The 17,857-nt window shown below is 37.3% G+C and overlaps 1 protein-coding gene across 1 annotated transcript; it reads right to left on the minus strand.

The window, feature by feature from the left end:
* Window positions 1-5,612: 5,612 nt before the first annotated feature.
* Window positions 5,613-17,537, minus strand: LOC145679488 (serine protease 3-like). Its single transcript, XM_081750067.1, has 3 exons — window positions 17,507-17,537; window positions 11,824-11,951; window positions 5,613-5,777 (listed from the first exon to the last, which is right to left on the minus strand). The coding sequence occupies exons 1-3, from the start codon at window positions 17,535-17,537 to the stop codon at window positions 5,613-5,615; spliced, it is 324 nt and encodes a 107-aa protein (XP_081606193.1).
* Window positions 17,538-17,857: the final 320 nt, after the last annotated feature.

Genomic DNA, 17,857 nt, shown 5'->3' on the forward strand with positions numbered 1-17,857 from the left:
TATCACGTCTGCACATTTGTAATAGATGATATAGAAATCTCTTGTAATAAACATATACATTGAATTTCTCTTCTTTCGTATACTACCAATTTATCATTTAGCTGTTAACTTGAGTAATAAGATACTAACCACTATACACATTCAAGGTTCATAATCGATAGATAGGCAATTTTGACACCAATTCATTTTTTTAAATTAAACAACATGGTCTATCCCTACTCTCATATATGTCTTCAACGTATTCTTTCCATCTTTCTATGACCTCATTTCTCTCGCTGACTACCTTCTCATTCTTATTTTCTACTGCCATCGTAATACCCACTTTTTCCTCTGAAATTCCATAGATTTCACCTCCTTGTACATTTCCTCATATTTCCCAATTCTTTTAAATTCTTTTATGTCCTCACATTTTCTTTTGTAAAACTCTTCCCTCTCTCTATCTGTTTCTCTCTGTAATTCATTATTTAACTTTCCGTACATCTTTCTGCCCTCTTCTGTATCAACCTGTTTCCACGTCTTCCTTTCCCTCATTTTCTGCAACATCTGCTCTGTAACCCATAGTTTCTTAGCCGTTTTCTGTTCGCGGTAACCTACTGCTACTTCTGTAGGTTAATGTGTCCCCACTGTGCGTTACCACCTGCGCCTATTCTTTCCTCGTTTGAGTATTTTTCTCCGAATTTTTCAACGAAAAGATGTCTTATTTCCTCGTTTTTAAACTTTTTAGTATTCAACACTTTGTTGCCTACTTTTCTGCTGTCTACATTTTTCAGTTGAATATATCTACTACGGCCAGCACAAGATTATGATAAGAGAAAATATCAGCCCCGAAGAGGGTCTTCGCCTTCATTAAGCTATTCCGGTACCTATCCTGAATCATAACATAGTCTATCTGATATCTTCTGCTGTCTATTAGCCACTTCCGTGTATATCTTCTTCTCTTGTGCTGATTGAACCAAGTGTTTCCAATTACTAGTGAATTCTGCCTACAGAAATTCACTAGTCTCTCTCCCCTTTCATTTCTTTCGCCTAAACCATATTTGCCTAGATACTACCTTCCTGTTTTTCTCTTACAACTGCGTTGAAATCTCCCATTACAATTACGTATGCACCCCTCTTCTCCCTATCTATAGTTTCTTCTATTTTCATAACTTTCCTCTACTTCTGTTCATTGCGAAGTTATCGGTGCATATGTCTGTATCACTACTAGATCCTTTGTTTCCTCTTTAAGTCTTAATATCATAACTCTATCATCAATAAATTGTACTTTCATTACCTCTTCTTTTAGCGCTTTCCAAGAATTATTCCTACAAATCCATACAACTGATCAAAATTTTAACAAATAAATTATTTTTTTAAATAAAAATATTTGTTTTTTACAAGAGAAACAAATTATTTCTACTGATCCAGATTAAAAGACCTTTTTCTATCTTGATATTGTTCAAATGTGTTATTTTTAAAACTCCTACAAATTGACAAAAGTTAAATATGAATAGCATAAATAAGTAATTAATATCTCCATTGAATATGTTAGGAATAAAGTCAAGAAAGAATATTTTAAGAATAAAGTTACATTCAACTTGTGATTGAATACATTACATGTGGTTGTATAACTCTGGATAATAATATATGTTTCTGTATGAAAGTTAAATATTAACTCATTTTTGACTATTAATAGAAAAATGAAGTGGTTTTTAGGTGTTATTTTCCAACACTACCGTCATTTATGCATAATTAATACTTAAAAGTGTCTCTTTTTACCCCAATTAACTTTAAAGAATTCCCTGCGCCTTTTGGGGGCACGGTGGCTCAGATTACCTCTGGTGTGTGAGGATCCTGTTTCGATCCCCGGTCAAGTAAGTTTGTAGTGGGCAACATCGTGACAGTGGGTTTTCTCGGGTTATTCCCGTTTCCTCGCCTTTTCTCATTCCACCAATTCTGAAATCATCATTCATTTGCCTTAATTATCGTCTTCCTTAGATTCACAGTCATAATCGCAGGACGTAAATCTGAACGATTTCATTTTATTTAATTTTCCCTGAGGACGCTGCAACATAGATATTAGGATAGAGCATATATTAGTTTATGTGTAAATCCTTGACTTGATTACGTTAGTTCTTATAGTTGTAGAGTTACGGATCTTTAAAATTTATTTTCCGTCATTTCTTACCTCTTAAACTTTAGAAATAAGCATTTGAGCCCTAAGTTTACTGTTTTTTTTTTTTTGAGGTTTCCTACAAGGTGGCTATGTTTGTTATCATCATTATTTCAGCATTCGATACAAGAATCTATGACTATAAATTTACATCCATACAGTACATGCAGGCACGTAGCCAAGGGGTGGTCCGGAGGTCCGGACTCCCTTCTCCTTCGAAGCCACAAATGAAAAATTAAGAAAGGATGAAAGAAAAAGAAACGAGAAAAAAGAAGAATCAGTGTTAAAAATGAAAAGCTACAGCAAGTGTTTGGCTACTCTTTCTTATGAGGAGCTTTGTGGAAAGGAAAGGGGGGGGGGGTCAAGTTAAAAATAGATTATTCTAACAGAGCATTCGAATTTCATCTAGCTCTATGCTAATCTATGGACTACAAATGACGATTGATAAACAGGTTCTATCAGATAGATTCTCAGGTAGAATTTAAGAAATGCCCACAATCACCAATAATATGAGCCTGGCAACATAGGTTCTAGTAACACATGTTATGGAAGGTTTCAATTTCGCGGAAACACTAATCCATTTTATAGGATGTCGTTACTACCAAATTGGATCTCGTTGCTATCCTTGACGGCACTAAACGAAGATAAGATAAAGCAGTAGAAAAAAAGACAAGAAGAACCAAGCTCGAATGACCTCAGAACACTGTATCTTTTTCAATAATTTTTAAAATACTCTTTTACTCAAGATTTCTTCATAGTTTGTTATTAAAATTCTTACTAACATATCCTCATTTTGTTGTCCTAACAAACTAATATAGGTGTTGCCACTAAAATAGGTTAGATTGATCGAGCTCCTGGTGTGTAACCACAGAATTCCATGTCACGCCCCCCTCCCATCCATTACGAAATCCTGGCTAAACGAACCAATATATGTTGCCAGGAAAATGGTTTAGAATTATCGAGCCCCTGTTGTGATAACTACAGAACTTCGTCACTGACCCTCCCTATTACGAAATCCTGGCTACGTCCCTGGTTCATGGTATATTTACTAGCAGAAATCTTTATGGAGCATACGTTGTATTTATTGCGAAAGCTTAATTATAAGATTTCAACGATATGACATTAGTATAGGACAGGGCTTTTCAACTTGCGGGTTGCGACCACCTAGGGAATCGCGTGAGGGTTTCATGAGAATCGTGAAGATGAGCGCAATAGATAAATATAATTAGAATCTAATACCGGAAAATATTTTTAAATATTAATTTGGATTTTGTTCTGATAAGTACATTTTTATGTTTATGCATACTATTAAGTACAACGAAAACTACATCTGCTAAACATTTTCAACAGGTGAATAGTTGTCTAAAAATCAATTTAAATGAAAGAGGTACGATATGAAACTAATGAGAACTGCATATTGATATACCAGAAAAATACTGTACAAATGCAACAAAACTTGTATACTGAAACAAAATTAAAATTGAAAGCTAATGAGGTACCTGAGCATGATGTGATTTCACTACTGCGGCAATGTCTGGTTCAATCTTCATAACGCACATTATAATTTCATTTAAAATACGAAATAACTTTTTAACGATTGTCCAAGTTTAGTTTTAAATCAAAATTAGAAATCTATTTATGTTTTTTATCATACGACCAAAAACTATGGGAGTTTAAAGTTTCCAAATTTTCAAACAGTATGACAAATCAGATTCGATATTTCTAATATGAATGAACTAATCAAATTTGATTCTAATCCATTTGCTTTTAGGGAAGTTACTCCATCCACTATTTACAAGAAATGGATTCTACTATTAAAGAAATAGATGGATATCGTGAGATCTCCGCAATAAGTATATAAAAAAATCCCACAAAAGTTTATTACAAACTAGAAGATGGTCGCTGGCAAGAGGATGTGATAAAATGAGGTTTCTGATTCTGAATAGGTCGAGAACCATTGGAATAGTAAATGAAATATAGCATGACCGTTCCTCCAATATAACAGTAAGCACTATTAATACGAGGGTCACTGCAAATGTTTTGAGATACGCATTGTTGTGGCATAGTATTTGAATTCCAACAATTGAGATCGGTAGTGGTATCCAGAGCGAAATAGCGAAGCAAGTTTCAACTCCCCTCGCTCATCGGCGTGGCTGTATCGCCTTCACTTGTTTATTGATGTGAGCAGTATTTGGCTGTCTAGAATGGAGCTCGAAAGGGAACATTTTCGGGCAATGATCCTTTACGATTTGAAAGGTGGTTTGAACGAGACACAAAGCCTTGACCGTTTGCAGGGAGCATTTGGGGACCTTGCTCCTTTCCGTGCTACAATTTTCGGTGGTTTGGTGAATTCAGAAGAGGCCGGACATCGCTTAAAGATGAAGAGAGAGCTGGACGTCCGGCAACAAATGTGTCAGATGAAAACATTGCCGCTGTGGAACAAATGATTCGAGAAAATCCTCGAACAACTTTCAAGGACATTGAATCTATAGTGAACATTGGATCGCCAACAGTAACAAAAGTTCTTCATGATCATCTTCGGCTCAGGAATGTTTCATCTCATTAGGTGCCTCACACTTTGACTGAACAGCAGAAGCGCATGCGTGTGGAATGGTGTGAAGAAATGCTTGTAAGATTTGATGGAGGCAATTCTCGATGCGTCTTTGACATTGTTACTGATGATGAGACTTAGATCTATCAATGTGACCCTGAAAATAAACGCCAGTCTACAGTTTGGACCTTTCTAGACGAAAATTCATCCACGAAAGTGAAGCGACCGCGAAATGTGGGGAAGAAGATGGTCGCAACTTTCTCCTCCAAATCTGGTCATGTTGCAACTATTCTACTTGAAGAACAAAGACTGTTACTGCTTAGTGGTACACCACTGTTTTCCTAACAAAAGTGTTCCAGAAGCTTCGGAAACGGCGTCCAAGAACTGGATTCCTTGGGATCATGCTTCATCATGACAACGCGTCCGCACACACGGCCAACATCACAATTCAGTTTTTAGAATCTAAGGAGGTCATACTTATGACTCATCCGCCGTATAGTCCTGACCTGGCCCTGTGTGACTTTTTCTGTTCCCCAGGATCAAAGATCGCATGCGTGGGAAGAGATTTTGCAGCCCTGAAGAAGCTGTAGTGGCTTACGAGAATGATCTTTCAACACTTGAAGAAAAAGACTGGCAACACTGCTGCCAAAAGTGGTTTTCGAGGATGAAAAAGTGTGTACAGTGTAATGGTGAATACTTTGAGAAAATGTGTTAAATTGATTTCAAGTATGTAAGTTATTTCACATCTCAAAACTTTCGTAGTGACTCTCGTATGAAGATTTTGCTCCTTGAAGTGAAATATTAATAATTCATTTTCTACTATGAAGTAAATTAAAATGTTTCTTTATTCATTTGATTTAACAAGAATATTAATATGCTGTAATATTATGTCCGGTGTAATGCACTCCTTTACTCTTGTATTCCTGTTGTGTTTGATATCCAGTCCAGGTAATTAGTAAGGCGCATATAGCCCTGAGGTGCAACTGGAGGACAGTTCCCATCATACCAGGCGTAAACTCCAATTTGAATATATCTATCTCCTTCATTCACTAGGAGAGGACCACCACTGTCTCCCTGCAAATATATATTTACAAGTATTTTTGATTTTGTGTTAAGAAAAGTCCTCAAAATTTCAAATACCTATAGACTTCTTTTGATATTTAGTAGTACTGAAAACTTCAAATTTATATGCTGATACTAAATGTCTATTACACAACTCTTTTAGTAGATGTTGAAGAGAAGCATAGAGATCTACATCATGGAAAGTATAGGAATACAAGGTACGTTAGAGCTTTAAATTTAATTTTTCACGATAGCTATTTGTCTGCATGAAAGAGAACTTAAGCATTTATCATAAATTAACAGTTAATATTAAAAGTTTAACGTAAGCTTTTAAAATTAAAAGAAAATAGGATTACATAACAGCACACATTCTCAAGAACTCTCATTCTGTCTTCAAACATTTGACCCAGTGACGTTCCTAAAGGGAGGAGCAAAGGTGGCTTGTGTCTCGTGCGCCGTATTAGGGGGTGCAAAACTGGGTTTAAGAACAGGAGATTTAGCAAACTAAAGATCATAAACAAGTACCTCAGAAACTTAACAGGACAACATCGACTCACCAACTTTAGAATCATATCCATAGAGCATAAGTTAGCTTCAAAGCTATCTTTTGAGGATATTGTAAAAACCTTTGCATCCAAAAGAGCCCCAAAGTTAAATTTTAGTTTCAGCTTTTGGTGGTTCCATTGAACTTAGATCGTTCTAAGATATTGCAAAATGTCCGAGTATAATACTCGAGACAACAGCTTGACTGTTTGTCATAATTAAATATTCTATTCTCAAGTAATAGGCTGTTGATTCATTCCACACATATGCACATAGAGATATAATTCGAAAAAAAAAATGTGATTTGCAGTTAGTACGATAACACTATAAAAATACGTCAAGCATGCTACTCTTAGATTATTTGACATTCAAATACTATTTAGTTGTAAAATTTAAATTATGTACTGCAATATTGAAATCAAGCTTTACCACTTCAAGAAAAATGTAGCAAAATAATTACTCTGTGATGTCAATATCAAGTGTAGTCGGGGAGCGTTTTGGTTTGGTTAGTCAGGGGGAGGCTCTAAGGCGAGTTCTTTCCCCGGGCGACAACTAGTCTAGTTGCGTTGCTGATTTGCCCCTGTAAAATCCTTTGACAATGTAAGGTATAGCAGTTTATCTGAATTATCCATGACCTATAATTGCCAATACAATTTTTTCTAAATAGTATATCACTTATTTTCATTAAGATCAGAACATAAAATAAGTGTTTCAGCTCCAAAATGTTCCTCCTGGTGTTCCTTTGTACATTATTGCACGTATAATGTGTAAGTAATGTACGATGTTAAACTCCCTAGTTCATCTTGTTTGTTGCTGATTCGTATATGTTTTACTTCTATTAATTAATATCTTGAATCATTATCACTTCGCATTACGGACAATATTACATAAATAAATACCTCACTCTCTTGCTCATTATTTTAATGCCGATTTATTCATAGAATTAACATTAAAATTGTAAAATAAAATGAAAATTTTAAAAATAAAATGAGGAGAGAACTAGCTAATAATTATTCTTTTAAAAAAATTAAAAACATTAGAAAATGCTAAGAATACTACAAACTTAGTGTCTTCTAACTATAACGTTTTCAATTTGTGTTATACAATTTCATCAAATGAATGCTCTAACACTTACAGTAAAACCGGCTTTTCTGTTGGGAAAGCAATAGGGACTATTCGGTGGGCTGGTAATAGTATTATTCATTATTCTGTATTGGAAGGTGGTATAACACTTAATGCTAAGAAGTGTCGTGTATACGTGGATGGAAACCACAAAAAACAACACGCGAAGCAGCCTATTTTGATAAGGAATAAAGGTAATTTTATTGCTTCATGACAACGTGATAAATTCCATGTTGGAAGAGCGAAAGCTACGCAACTTGCACTATGAGACTATTCGGTCCATCAGACTCACCTCTTTCGAAACATTTGCACATTATTTTAGAGGGAAGAAGTTCACAAAATGGAGGACGTTTAAGAAACTATGTGTAAAGTTCTGGACGATCTGTAAATTTTGTCTCTAATGTTCAACCTCAAAGTTTACCTAAGTCCGACCTTAACAATAAGAAAGGAATCGGAGCTAAAGTATCTGATTCATTTATCACGAATTTGTCACCGTTCATCTGCATGTTTTTACCTGCTCGCTCAGTTACGAATATTTGTGCCACACTTGCGGCAGATTGCTGAGAGATTTTATCTTGCTGTTTTAGATGTGCACTATCCCAATGTACACATACATACACACACACACACTCAAACACAGACTATATATATATATATATATATATATATATATATATATATGTAATACACGGTGGCAGATTTTAATCTTTCCATGGAAATATCTCGAAAATGGTTACACATAAATGAACCAAACAAACACTAAAATAGGAAATGCTAAGGGGACACATCGAATGGTTTTCTCGTCGTGCCACAAAGGGCCGCCCTTCCTGGGGGTGCAGTGTACAAATTCGACATTTTAGATGGAAAGATTGGTCGAGTGATATCTCCTTCGATACATCATCAAATGCTGAACAGCGTTGTGGCAAAATATTGTTCATGTGGGTCACCATATTCAAAATGGCCGCCAAGACATAGTGTCTGTATCAGTTAAAACCCAGTTTTCTGAATTACTTGCTGTTTGTTTTATCTGGGTGACGTATTTATGTACACTAGAATGCTGTTTTAGTACACCCCTATTCCCCTGAATCATATCGGCCTGAAGATAATCTTACGGCTAGTCTAAAGACGTACCTGTGGGTTTGCAAGTTAAGTAGTATTAGTTGTCCTCGAGAACGCTCCAGCGTGTTGTTTCAAAGACCGCACATAATTTAAATTTGCAATGTATTATAAATGATGAAAAATCATTAATTTTTCCCTCTCGCAAGAACCATAAATCTAAGGAGAATTAGAGTGAACTTTAACCTAATGTACAGGTTTTACAAAAGACAAGTATCGCTATTTGTGTAGTCCAACATACTGATAATGCTAACAATCTGACTAATACATAGTGATCTATTAAGTTGAGTTGATTTTAGTTTAGCGTCCCTTGCAGAAGCGAGGCTATATGAGACGTGGACCTACTGATTACCGTGGAATCCGAACCACATGAGCTCCTGCCGGGAATCAAACTGGGGTCTCCCACGCCAAAGGCGCGTCCGCTAACCGCTTAGCCATGAGGGAGCTCTAGGTTTATTAAGCAGTTAACCTTTTTGTTACTACATATATCATTGTATAAGTTAAAAATTTCCGAAAATTATGAATTCTTACATTATTCTTTTCATAGAATGATCAGAAAAATCTGATAAGTTACTGAAATTAGAGTATACTTTACCAGCTCCATTTCGCGTTTCAGCAGAACCTTCTATTTACTGAATGCTAGTTGAGAAGTAAGTTTATATTGAGATCTCCAAAGTGGAAGAGAATATCAATACATAATTATCTGATTATGTTACAAAGGAGGCTTGAATCAAAATAAGAAATCTAGTGAGCTGTTTACAGTGAAGTTACTGATTCTAACTTCAATCTGCTTACCTTTCGGTGAACTGAAGAACACTGGATATTTTCATATAAATGTGCACCATTAATTCCCGTTTCTTTTCCTTGCCAGTACTTTGGATACCCTAATAGTCCGACGAACCCTGCATATGCTAATCGGAAAGTCATGGTAATGAGCTTTGCAGAACGATTAATGTCTAGTGTTCAAAGAAAATCATTACCATTGGTCTTGATTCTGTCTAGTCTTCCAGATGGAGAAATATATCGGAGAGCCTGTAGCTTCTGGATAGGTATCCGTTGTTGATGCGAAAGTTTGTATTAAGGATGCTTTTACTATATTGCTATATGTTCCGTATGCATCTGTGGTAGCTACCTTTCTTGTACAAATTGCAACCTAGTCAACTGACATTTTCACTCAGAGTTTGTAGGATCTAAGAGAGTTGAACCAAAAACATCAATCACGATCTTGTCCAGCGGATAGTCCAAATCTTCAATAATTGTCTGTAAGGCTGGTTTTAAGGCAACAAGCCTCATTGTTACTCGCTACAAATCATTGTTATGAGGGGCCGCGGTGGCTCAGTAGTAGAGCGTTCACCTCTGGTGCTTGGGGTTCCGGGTTCGATCCCAGCCCCCGCCAAGTGAACTTTGTGGTGGACAAACACCGTGTGCGTGAGTTTTCTCGGGGTTCTCCCGTTTCCTCCCACTTTCTTCATTCCACCATTCCATTCATTACTCATCATCACCGTCTCCTTTAGCCTAGCCGGCATAACCGTGGGACGTGGAACTTAAAGATTTCATTTCATTTCATTTTTTCAATGTTATGAAACTAAAATAATATATTCGTCGTTGTCTCTGAACGACCACATCGTCTCACTGGGAAACTATAATTTCCACCTGTTTCCTAGCCATCTACAATTTCATGCAAGTCACCTGATACAATGAAGGACATACTGACTAATTCACGAGTAAAGATTCGCCTTAAGCTTTGATATTTTAAACGTTTTCCGTTGCAGATCTCATTAAATTTTATAACCAACTTGAGCCACCAATGTCAATGAACTATATGTACCATTTCTTGACAGTATGCATATGAACTTTTGATCGTGGGAGTTAGTTAACTAAGTTCCCTGACAGGAGTGGGATACTGGTCCTTAATGAGGATAGTCCTACTAGCTTTATTACTGAACTACTACTTATTCTTTTGTGATTTCTACTTGCCCAGTGTTCCTATTGCGACTTCCCTGTCTTGGTGAACCATCCAGATGCATTTGACAGTGATGGTTTCCTTTAGAGCGTCTACTTACTAGTATTTCACATCATGTTTATCTTAAAGCGTGCTGATTGGCCAATATTTCGTGAAATCAGTAAGTTTAATCTTCTCAATACCTTACCTATATCTACGGGTATAGAGCTTTTCGAACAGACACTTAACGACGCCACCCGTAATTCCATTTCAGGATAAGAAATCAACGATTCAGAAGGTGGATATGGTGGCTGAGTGGTAGAGCGCTTATCTCTGGTGCTTTGGGTCCTTGGTCCGATTCCCGGCCAAGTAAGTTGGTGGTGGACAATATCGTGTTCGTGGGTTTTCTCGGGGTACTCCATCTTCCTCCATATTTCTCATTCCACCAATTCTTCAATCATCATTTACTTGCCTTAATCATCGTCTCTCAGTCTAAAGAGAATAATATGGAACGTTAAACTGAAAGATTTCATTTAATTTTCAATGATCCAGAACGACATATTCCATGTTAGTTTGCTGAAATCCATGAAGCTATTATGGATTGTTAATGTCTCTTGAACTTTTGCTTGGTGGCCAATTGCCGAAAATCCTCACTATGCTTAGTGCTCGTGTTAGATATCAAATAAACATTCCAAAGCACAACAATTGAATAGATTACATACAGCCTCTCAATTGTCGAATTTCCATGATTACTCTTTGGCGTTCGGTTTCCTAAATAAATTGCCACTGTTCGAGTTCCTGTTCAATCAGTATTGGTTTTTAGATATCAGCCCAAGAGTGATAGCTAACATTTTTGGGCAACGCTTTTCTTCTTTATCTTATTTCGCAGGCTTTTCTACCGCAGGCAGTTTAACGTCTCGTACTTCTGTCAAGCCGAACCTGTTAAATTTCCGTACTGCTAATACTTAGTATAGCAACACCCCTTCACGGCTATGGAGCTCGAGTCTGGCTTACGTGAGTCGTTCAATGCTGCACCAAATATCAGCCGTATCATATGATATGATACACAATGTCTCACGTGATACACAGGATGCTCTATAGTGCGAAATATATCATCTTACCTGGTTGCTGAGGGTTTTGTGCTTCGAACCTAGAAATCAGACGAATCTGCAACTACAGCAACGGACTAGTCTTATTTGTTTTGATCATTTCTGGCACAGAATATGATTAACTGCAAGTTTTTGTGTTTATTGTGATGAACGTTACATTTTCTTGAGCAAGAGTGCTACGAGTAGTTTAATGAATTGTTTATTATTAAATCTTCATAATACTTACAACGCATCCACCATCCTCAGCTGGACCTTTAGCACAAACTCCTGAAGTTGGCATATCCCAGTATTGAGAACATTCTTCATCACTAATTACCTTTCTTTCCGTCCACTTAAGATATTCATCGGCTTCCTCTAAGAGAATAGAAACTATATCTTAATCCTTTCAAGCGTGTTATGGTTAGCAGTACTTTATGTATAATACTCAAAACTTTAATTCTTATGTTGAAACTTAACTAATCAATAAATCATAATTCGAAAAAATCGAACAATATTTTAACAAAAATACAGGAAATATGTGGGTCACTGTGAGGAATATGTGTGTCACTGCAAGGAGTATGTTAGCTAATATTAGGGGTATATCATGGACAGGAATATATGAGTCAAGTTAAAACTGTATGTGAGACTGTTAATTATTTGAAGGTCAGAGTTAATTGGAACGGAACAATAGTGACAATATTGCTCTCAGCAGTGCGTTTTTCTTCATATATACATACATAAATAAACAATCTTCTCAGGGAAAATAAACAAGTAGAGGTGTCGCACGTATAGCATTTGAAGGACTTTGGTTTTTTTCGTGTGATATTTTCTGAACATTATTGAAACGGAAATGGTAGTATATTGTTATATTCTACACGTACTTTGAAAAGATCAGCACATGCTTCTTTACAAGTACTACTACTAGCAAGCAGACGACAGGTACCCTTATGATTGCCAGAATATGTGACAAGAGCAACATTAGCACCGCCGCTGTTCATAAGAGGGTATAAAAACACTGCAAAATATCCATCGCCATAAGTTCAGCTGTCATCCCCTCTGTTAGCTTACCCGGAGTTCTAAGAGATTTAACCTAACCCAAGTCTCTTTGTTTGCCTGGAGCTCAGAAGTATTCTGTTCACTTGGCTTTCTGAAAATCCGTGAAGTCATAAGCCCTCTCTTTGCTTGCCTGAAGCTTTGTGGTTTTCCTGCCTACTTAGCTTACCTGGAGTTCTGTGGGACCTCAAGTTCTCTTTATTTGCCTGGAGCGCTGAGAGTCTCTAACCATAATCATTTAAGTTGCCTGGAGCTTTGTAGTACCCTTCCATTGGCGGTCTGGGCCTTGGGACACATTTTATCCAGGCAAACTACATAGAAAACCTTGTGTTCATCTTGGGACCACAATGAGCGTGATTTTGCGTGTCATAATTGTATATAAGAAGACTTTTACAATAAAAAAATGTTGCGGGAGAAAAAACAAAACACTCTTTGGTTAATTGCTCTACCTACTACTTTATCAATGCAGAGGCGTCGGACACAATTTGAACTGATTAAATTGAACATTTTCCTACTGGACGCTTTTTACTGACAAAAAGTGAACTTAGAAAATTTAGTCACGTGCTACAGTACGTGTTTTCCCTTCTTTTCTCTTAAATATATTAAATTAAGTAATTAAGAAATTAGTAGTTAATGATAGGAGGGATGATAGGAGAACAATAGAAAGAAATGCAGAGATCTTATTAAACGCTTGCAGGGACATGGGTTTAGAAGTAAATGCAGAGAAAACTAAATACATGGAAGTGCGTCGGGACAGTAATACGGCAAATTATGGATGCATTAAAATATTAAATAATACTTTTGATAAAGTGGATAGTTTCAAATATCTAGGATCAATATTAACAGACGAAAATCATATTCACAAAAGAAATTAAATGCCGACTAAAAGCAGGGAATTCGTGTTATTATTCGGTTCATAGTCTCTTGTCGTCGTGAATTCTGTACAGGAATTTGAAGCTTAAAATATATAAAACGATAATCATGCCTGTTGTTCTATATGGTAGCGAAATATGGTCGCTTACTCAGAGGGAAGAACATAGACTGAAAGTATTTGAGAACAAGATTCTGAGACGAATATTCGGACCCAAGAGGAACGGGAATGGGGAATAGCGGAAACTTCATAACAAGGAACTACATAATTTATATGGTTTACCCAACATTATGAGGGTCATCAAGTCTAGGAGGCTTAGATGGGGGGGTCATGTAGCTGGAATGGAGGAAAGTAGAACCTCTTTCAAAGTCTTGACTGGAAGACCAATCGGAAAACGACCATTAGGAAGACCTAGGCGCAGATGGGAGGACAATATTAAGATGGATCGCGCAGAGATTGGAACACAAAGTAGTAACTGGATGCAGTTAGCTAAGGATAGAACTCAGTGGAGAGCTTTTGTGAACGCGCCATTGAACCTCCGGGTTCCATAGGCCATAGAGTTAGTAAGTTAGTTAGTAGTTAATTAAATTAAGTAATTAAATTGACTGGTAGAACTTTATACCAGAAACTAAATGTGACAAGAATACTTATACAGACAATACAGAAAACGTCTTAAAATGGTTCTGGGCTATCTTTTAATATTCCTCATTTAAATAATATTACAGACGTGTAATCCAAGATGTCGATCGTTTCTTTATGTTATTTAATCACTTGGTATTTCTTCAGTCGTGAGAAAACGAAAGAGTTACTTGCTTTGTATTTATAGGGTGTTGCATTAAAGTTAGTTCTTCAGTTAAAGAAACTCAATTAGATAGTGTTACATAGAAGAGTTAAAGAACAAATTAGTAACACTAAGTGGTTGGAAGAAGAGAATTTTAAGGCCAAGAAATTTCTTTTAACGAAAAGATCGTGTTAGAGTCTTTCCAGACAATGCCATGTTCACTCCTCAAAAGCCGCACAACATCATATGAAAAAGAGATTATGTTGTATTATCACAAGCGATTAATTCCTTATATGGTCAAGCTTCAAACACCCCACCTATATCTATTAATGAATCAATTCATTTGCCGTTGCTAACTCCTCTTTACCTATGTATAGTCTATAATAGGCCTCCTATAATAGGGAGGTTGTAATTGATTGATTCATTTTCTGTTTTAAAAATAATGAGAAGATATGAAAACAACAAACTTATTTGTCATTCTTTCAGTGAATTTCCTTTTCTAATCTATAAAATAAACAGGTGTTTATTAGAAACTTTCCGATACTCCTAGACTACTTGACATACTTAATGACAATATGAAGATGCAGAGACTATAACAGGTTGAAATGTATCAGACAGATTGCTGAAAAGGCAAAAGGGCGAAAATACTACTCATGCTACTTCGTGTAATGTATGTTAAAGCTATAAGAGCCTAGCGGAAAATCCAGATGTCTTAGTCGTATGGAAGCCTACAACGACACGTACGGACGCGTATATAAGCAATACGAAGAGTGTATAAAAACGATTAAATCTTGGATATTCTTCTGAGTGATGGAAAAGGATGAGTCCGGAACAAGTTACTAATCGTCATTAGCTGTAGCTGGGAGAGGTATCTGGTTTACGAGCTGTTGTCCCGTAATGTGTTTAATTAGTGTGAGAATAGGTAAGCATGCATTCAAGAGAAACACGCAAAATGTGGACACCTTGTTCAGTCAGGAAGTGTAGAACTTTGTCATATTTTATACAGCCTTCATGTAGAACCTGCAGTTTCGTAACCAAATCGAATACAAGATCCACTCCATGAATCATCGACTAGTCAAAAACACATCAATTTATACATATATTAGACGCGAGCGTGCACGCAATCCAATTACTATCCATGCCTGTGTTGTAGATTGCACATCACTAAACTTGGTATTACGGTACATAAGATATGTGTACGGCTATTGCCATGGAGCAATCAGATGTGGAATTTGTCTTGCTATTTGACTTCTTAATAGCGACAACATTACAGCTGGATATGCATGTAGTCAAAGAGATCTGCACCAATGAGCATAATTGAAATGTGCTTAAGTGCAGTCATAGAATTTGAGAAAATGAAAATAATACAAGGTTATAAAGGTAAACAAGAAAGTTATGTCGCTTTTCCACTCACCAAATTCGAACATGAATATGTCACCTAAGACGTATCTCGATGATCAAAAATAGTCTCCAACAATATCGACGACCTTCTGCCAACGTTTTGGAAGGCCATGGATTCCATCGTGGTAGAACTTGCTGGGCCGTGAAGCGAAGAAGATATCAAGTGCATTTTGCACCTCTTCTAGGTATTTGAACTGGCGTCCTCTAAGGTGATCATCCAAGGAATGAAACAGGTGATAATCGGACGGTGCAATGTCCCGGGAGTGCGGTTTCGGAACCGGTTCATTTGATGCTAATCAATGATGCACCATGGAGCTTCGCACATGACCTACTTCTCATGACATGTCAATACCTTGTCCAAAAATGGCCCCTTTCTCAGACGAGACAGCAAAGTAACACAGGTATCTGCTCGTGTTGTCTTGTCGACCGGATCCATCGACCCAGCTTTTAGTGCTTACCCAGTTGATGTAGGAGCTGCCAAATGGTTTCTCCACTGAATTGTAGTCCCAGTTCCTCACATGTCTGGCTACTGTTCGCCTCAATTGCTGCCTGAAAATCTTCATGTGTTGTTTGTACATGTGTTGGTCTTGCGGCACTTGATGCGTCTTTGAGTGTTTCGTCACCATCCTTAGACTTGTTAAACCACTGCTACGAACTGTTCGCGTAGTCACGACACCCTCACCAAAGGCCCGGCTTATTGACTGCCCCGCTTCAACGGCGGCTGACCCCAGTTTAAACTCGTACAGCATACACGTCCTTATGATCCTTTGTGGAGTTCCCATGTTCACTCTGTCCTTACTCAAGTTTACGGCGTAACTAAACTGTCACAGCTAGGTAGTATGTTGGATGTATCCACAGCAACAACTGACTTTCGCTTATCTCCATTTGCATTAAGCTCACGTTGTGAGGGCCAATTTAACGCATACTTAGACAAAGAAACTTTCGTGGTTACCTTTATACATGCCTCTATGCATATAATAAGATGCAATATGTCCTTAAGACACTTCAATAACCAGTCAGATCTAATTATCTTTATTTTTTGGTATTTTACAATATAAAAAAAGATGGCGTCAAGCTCGAAGTCCATGCAAAGTGGTGCTCTTATTGTTTATCTTTTTCTCGTGGTTATGTGTAGTGTTTATGTGCGTGCTCTACTGTCTTCATGTAGTAACGGTGCTGTGACTTTCCCAAATGAAGCATTGCCAATGAAACATGGACTGAAGTGTAGTGGAAGATCATTTCATTTTATTGCTGCTGCCTTCCTACCAAGAGGACCGCCATGTGCTCTCTCTGGTACTGCTAACAGTGACGGAGGAACTACCAGTGATTTTGTGACAAGGTATGAGTCAAAAGCAAAAAAACAGTGCCTCATTCTCGTTTGTTTTCTCCTCCTTTGTGGTGATATTCACGTAAACCCTGGCCCACCCTGTCCACATTACACTAATGCTTTCAATATATATTATCAAAATGTTCGTAGCATTAAAAACAAATTACTTGAGTGCTCATTGAACCTAGGTGAGATAAGGGAACTGGATTGTTTCGCAGTGACCGAATCGTGGCTGAATGAATCAGTGAACGACAGTGAAATTAGCTTTTCTAATAATTTCACCATTTATCGTAAAGACCGCATAACTCGTGGAGGTGGAGTGATGATTTGTGTAAATAATAAGTGGAAGAGCAAGAGAAGACTGGATCTCGAACGGGATTGTGAACTTATATGGGTGGAAGTATTTATTCCAAAGCGTCGTTCTGTGTTTATTGGATGCTTCTATAGGCCGCACAAGAACACCCCCCAGCACATCTTAGAAGCTTGCCATGACTCACTGTTATATGCGCTGTCACACGGTGACGCCATCCTATTGGGTGATTTCAACCTTTCCATCACGTGGCAGGACAGCAAGCATGGAGTCGCTAAAGATGGAAACGACAGTTATTTCATGGACAATTTTATTCATGGACTTGGTCTAGGTCAACATAACATGCATAATACCCGCAATAATAGCAATCTTGACTACATTCTTTCTAACTTAGAACCTCGTTGTGTTGTCCCATGCAGAAATCTTTTTCCCTCGGATCACGATTCCTTGGATGTTTCTTTCGATTTCCTCCCCTCCACTACTACAAACCAGGCCCTCAAAAGTAGGTCACAACTTCTATGGAAGAAATCCCCCTGGG

The sequence above is a fragment of the Thermobia domestica genome, chromosome 2, assembly GCF_964235325.1.
Source record: "Thermobia domestica chromosome 2, izTheDome1.hap1.1, whole genome shotgun sequence".
In the NCBI taxonomy this organism is placed as follows: domain Eukaryota; kingdom Metazoa; phylum Arthropoda; class Insecta; order Zygentoma; family Lepismatidae; genus Thermobia; species Thermobia domestica.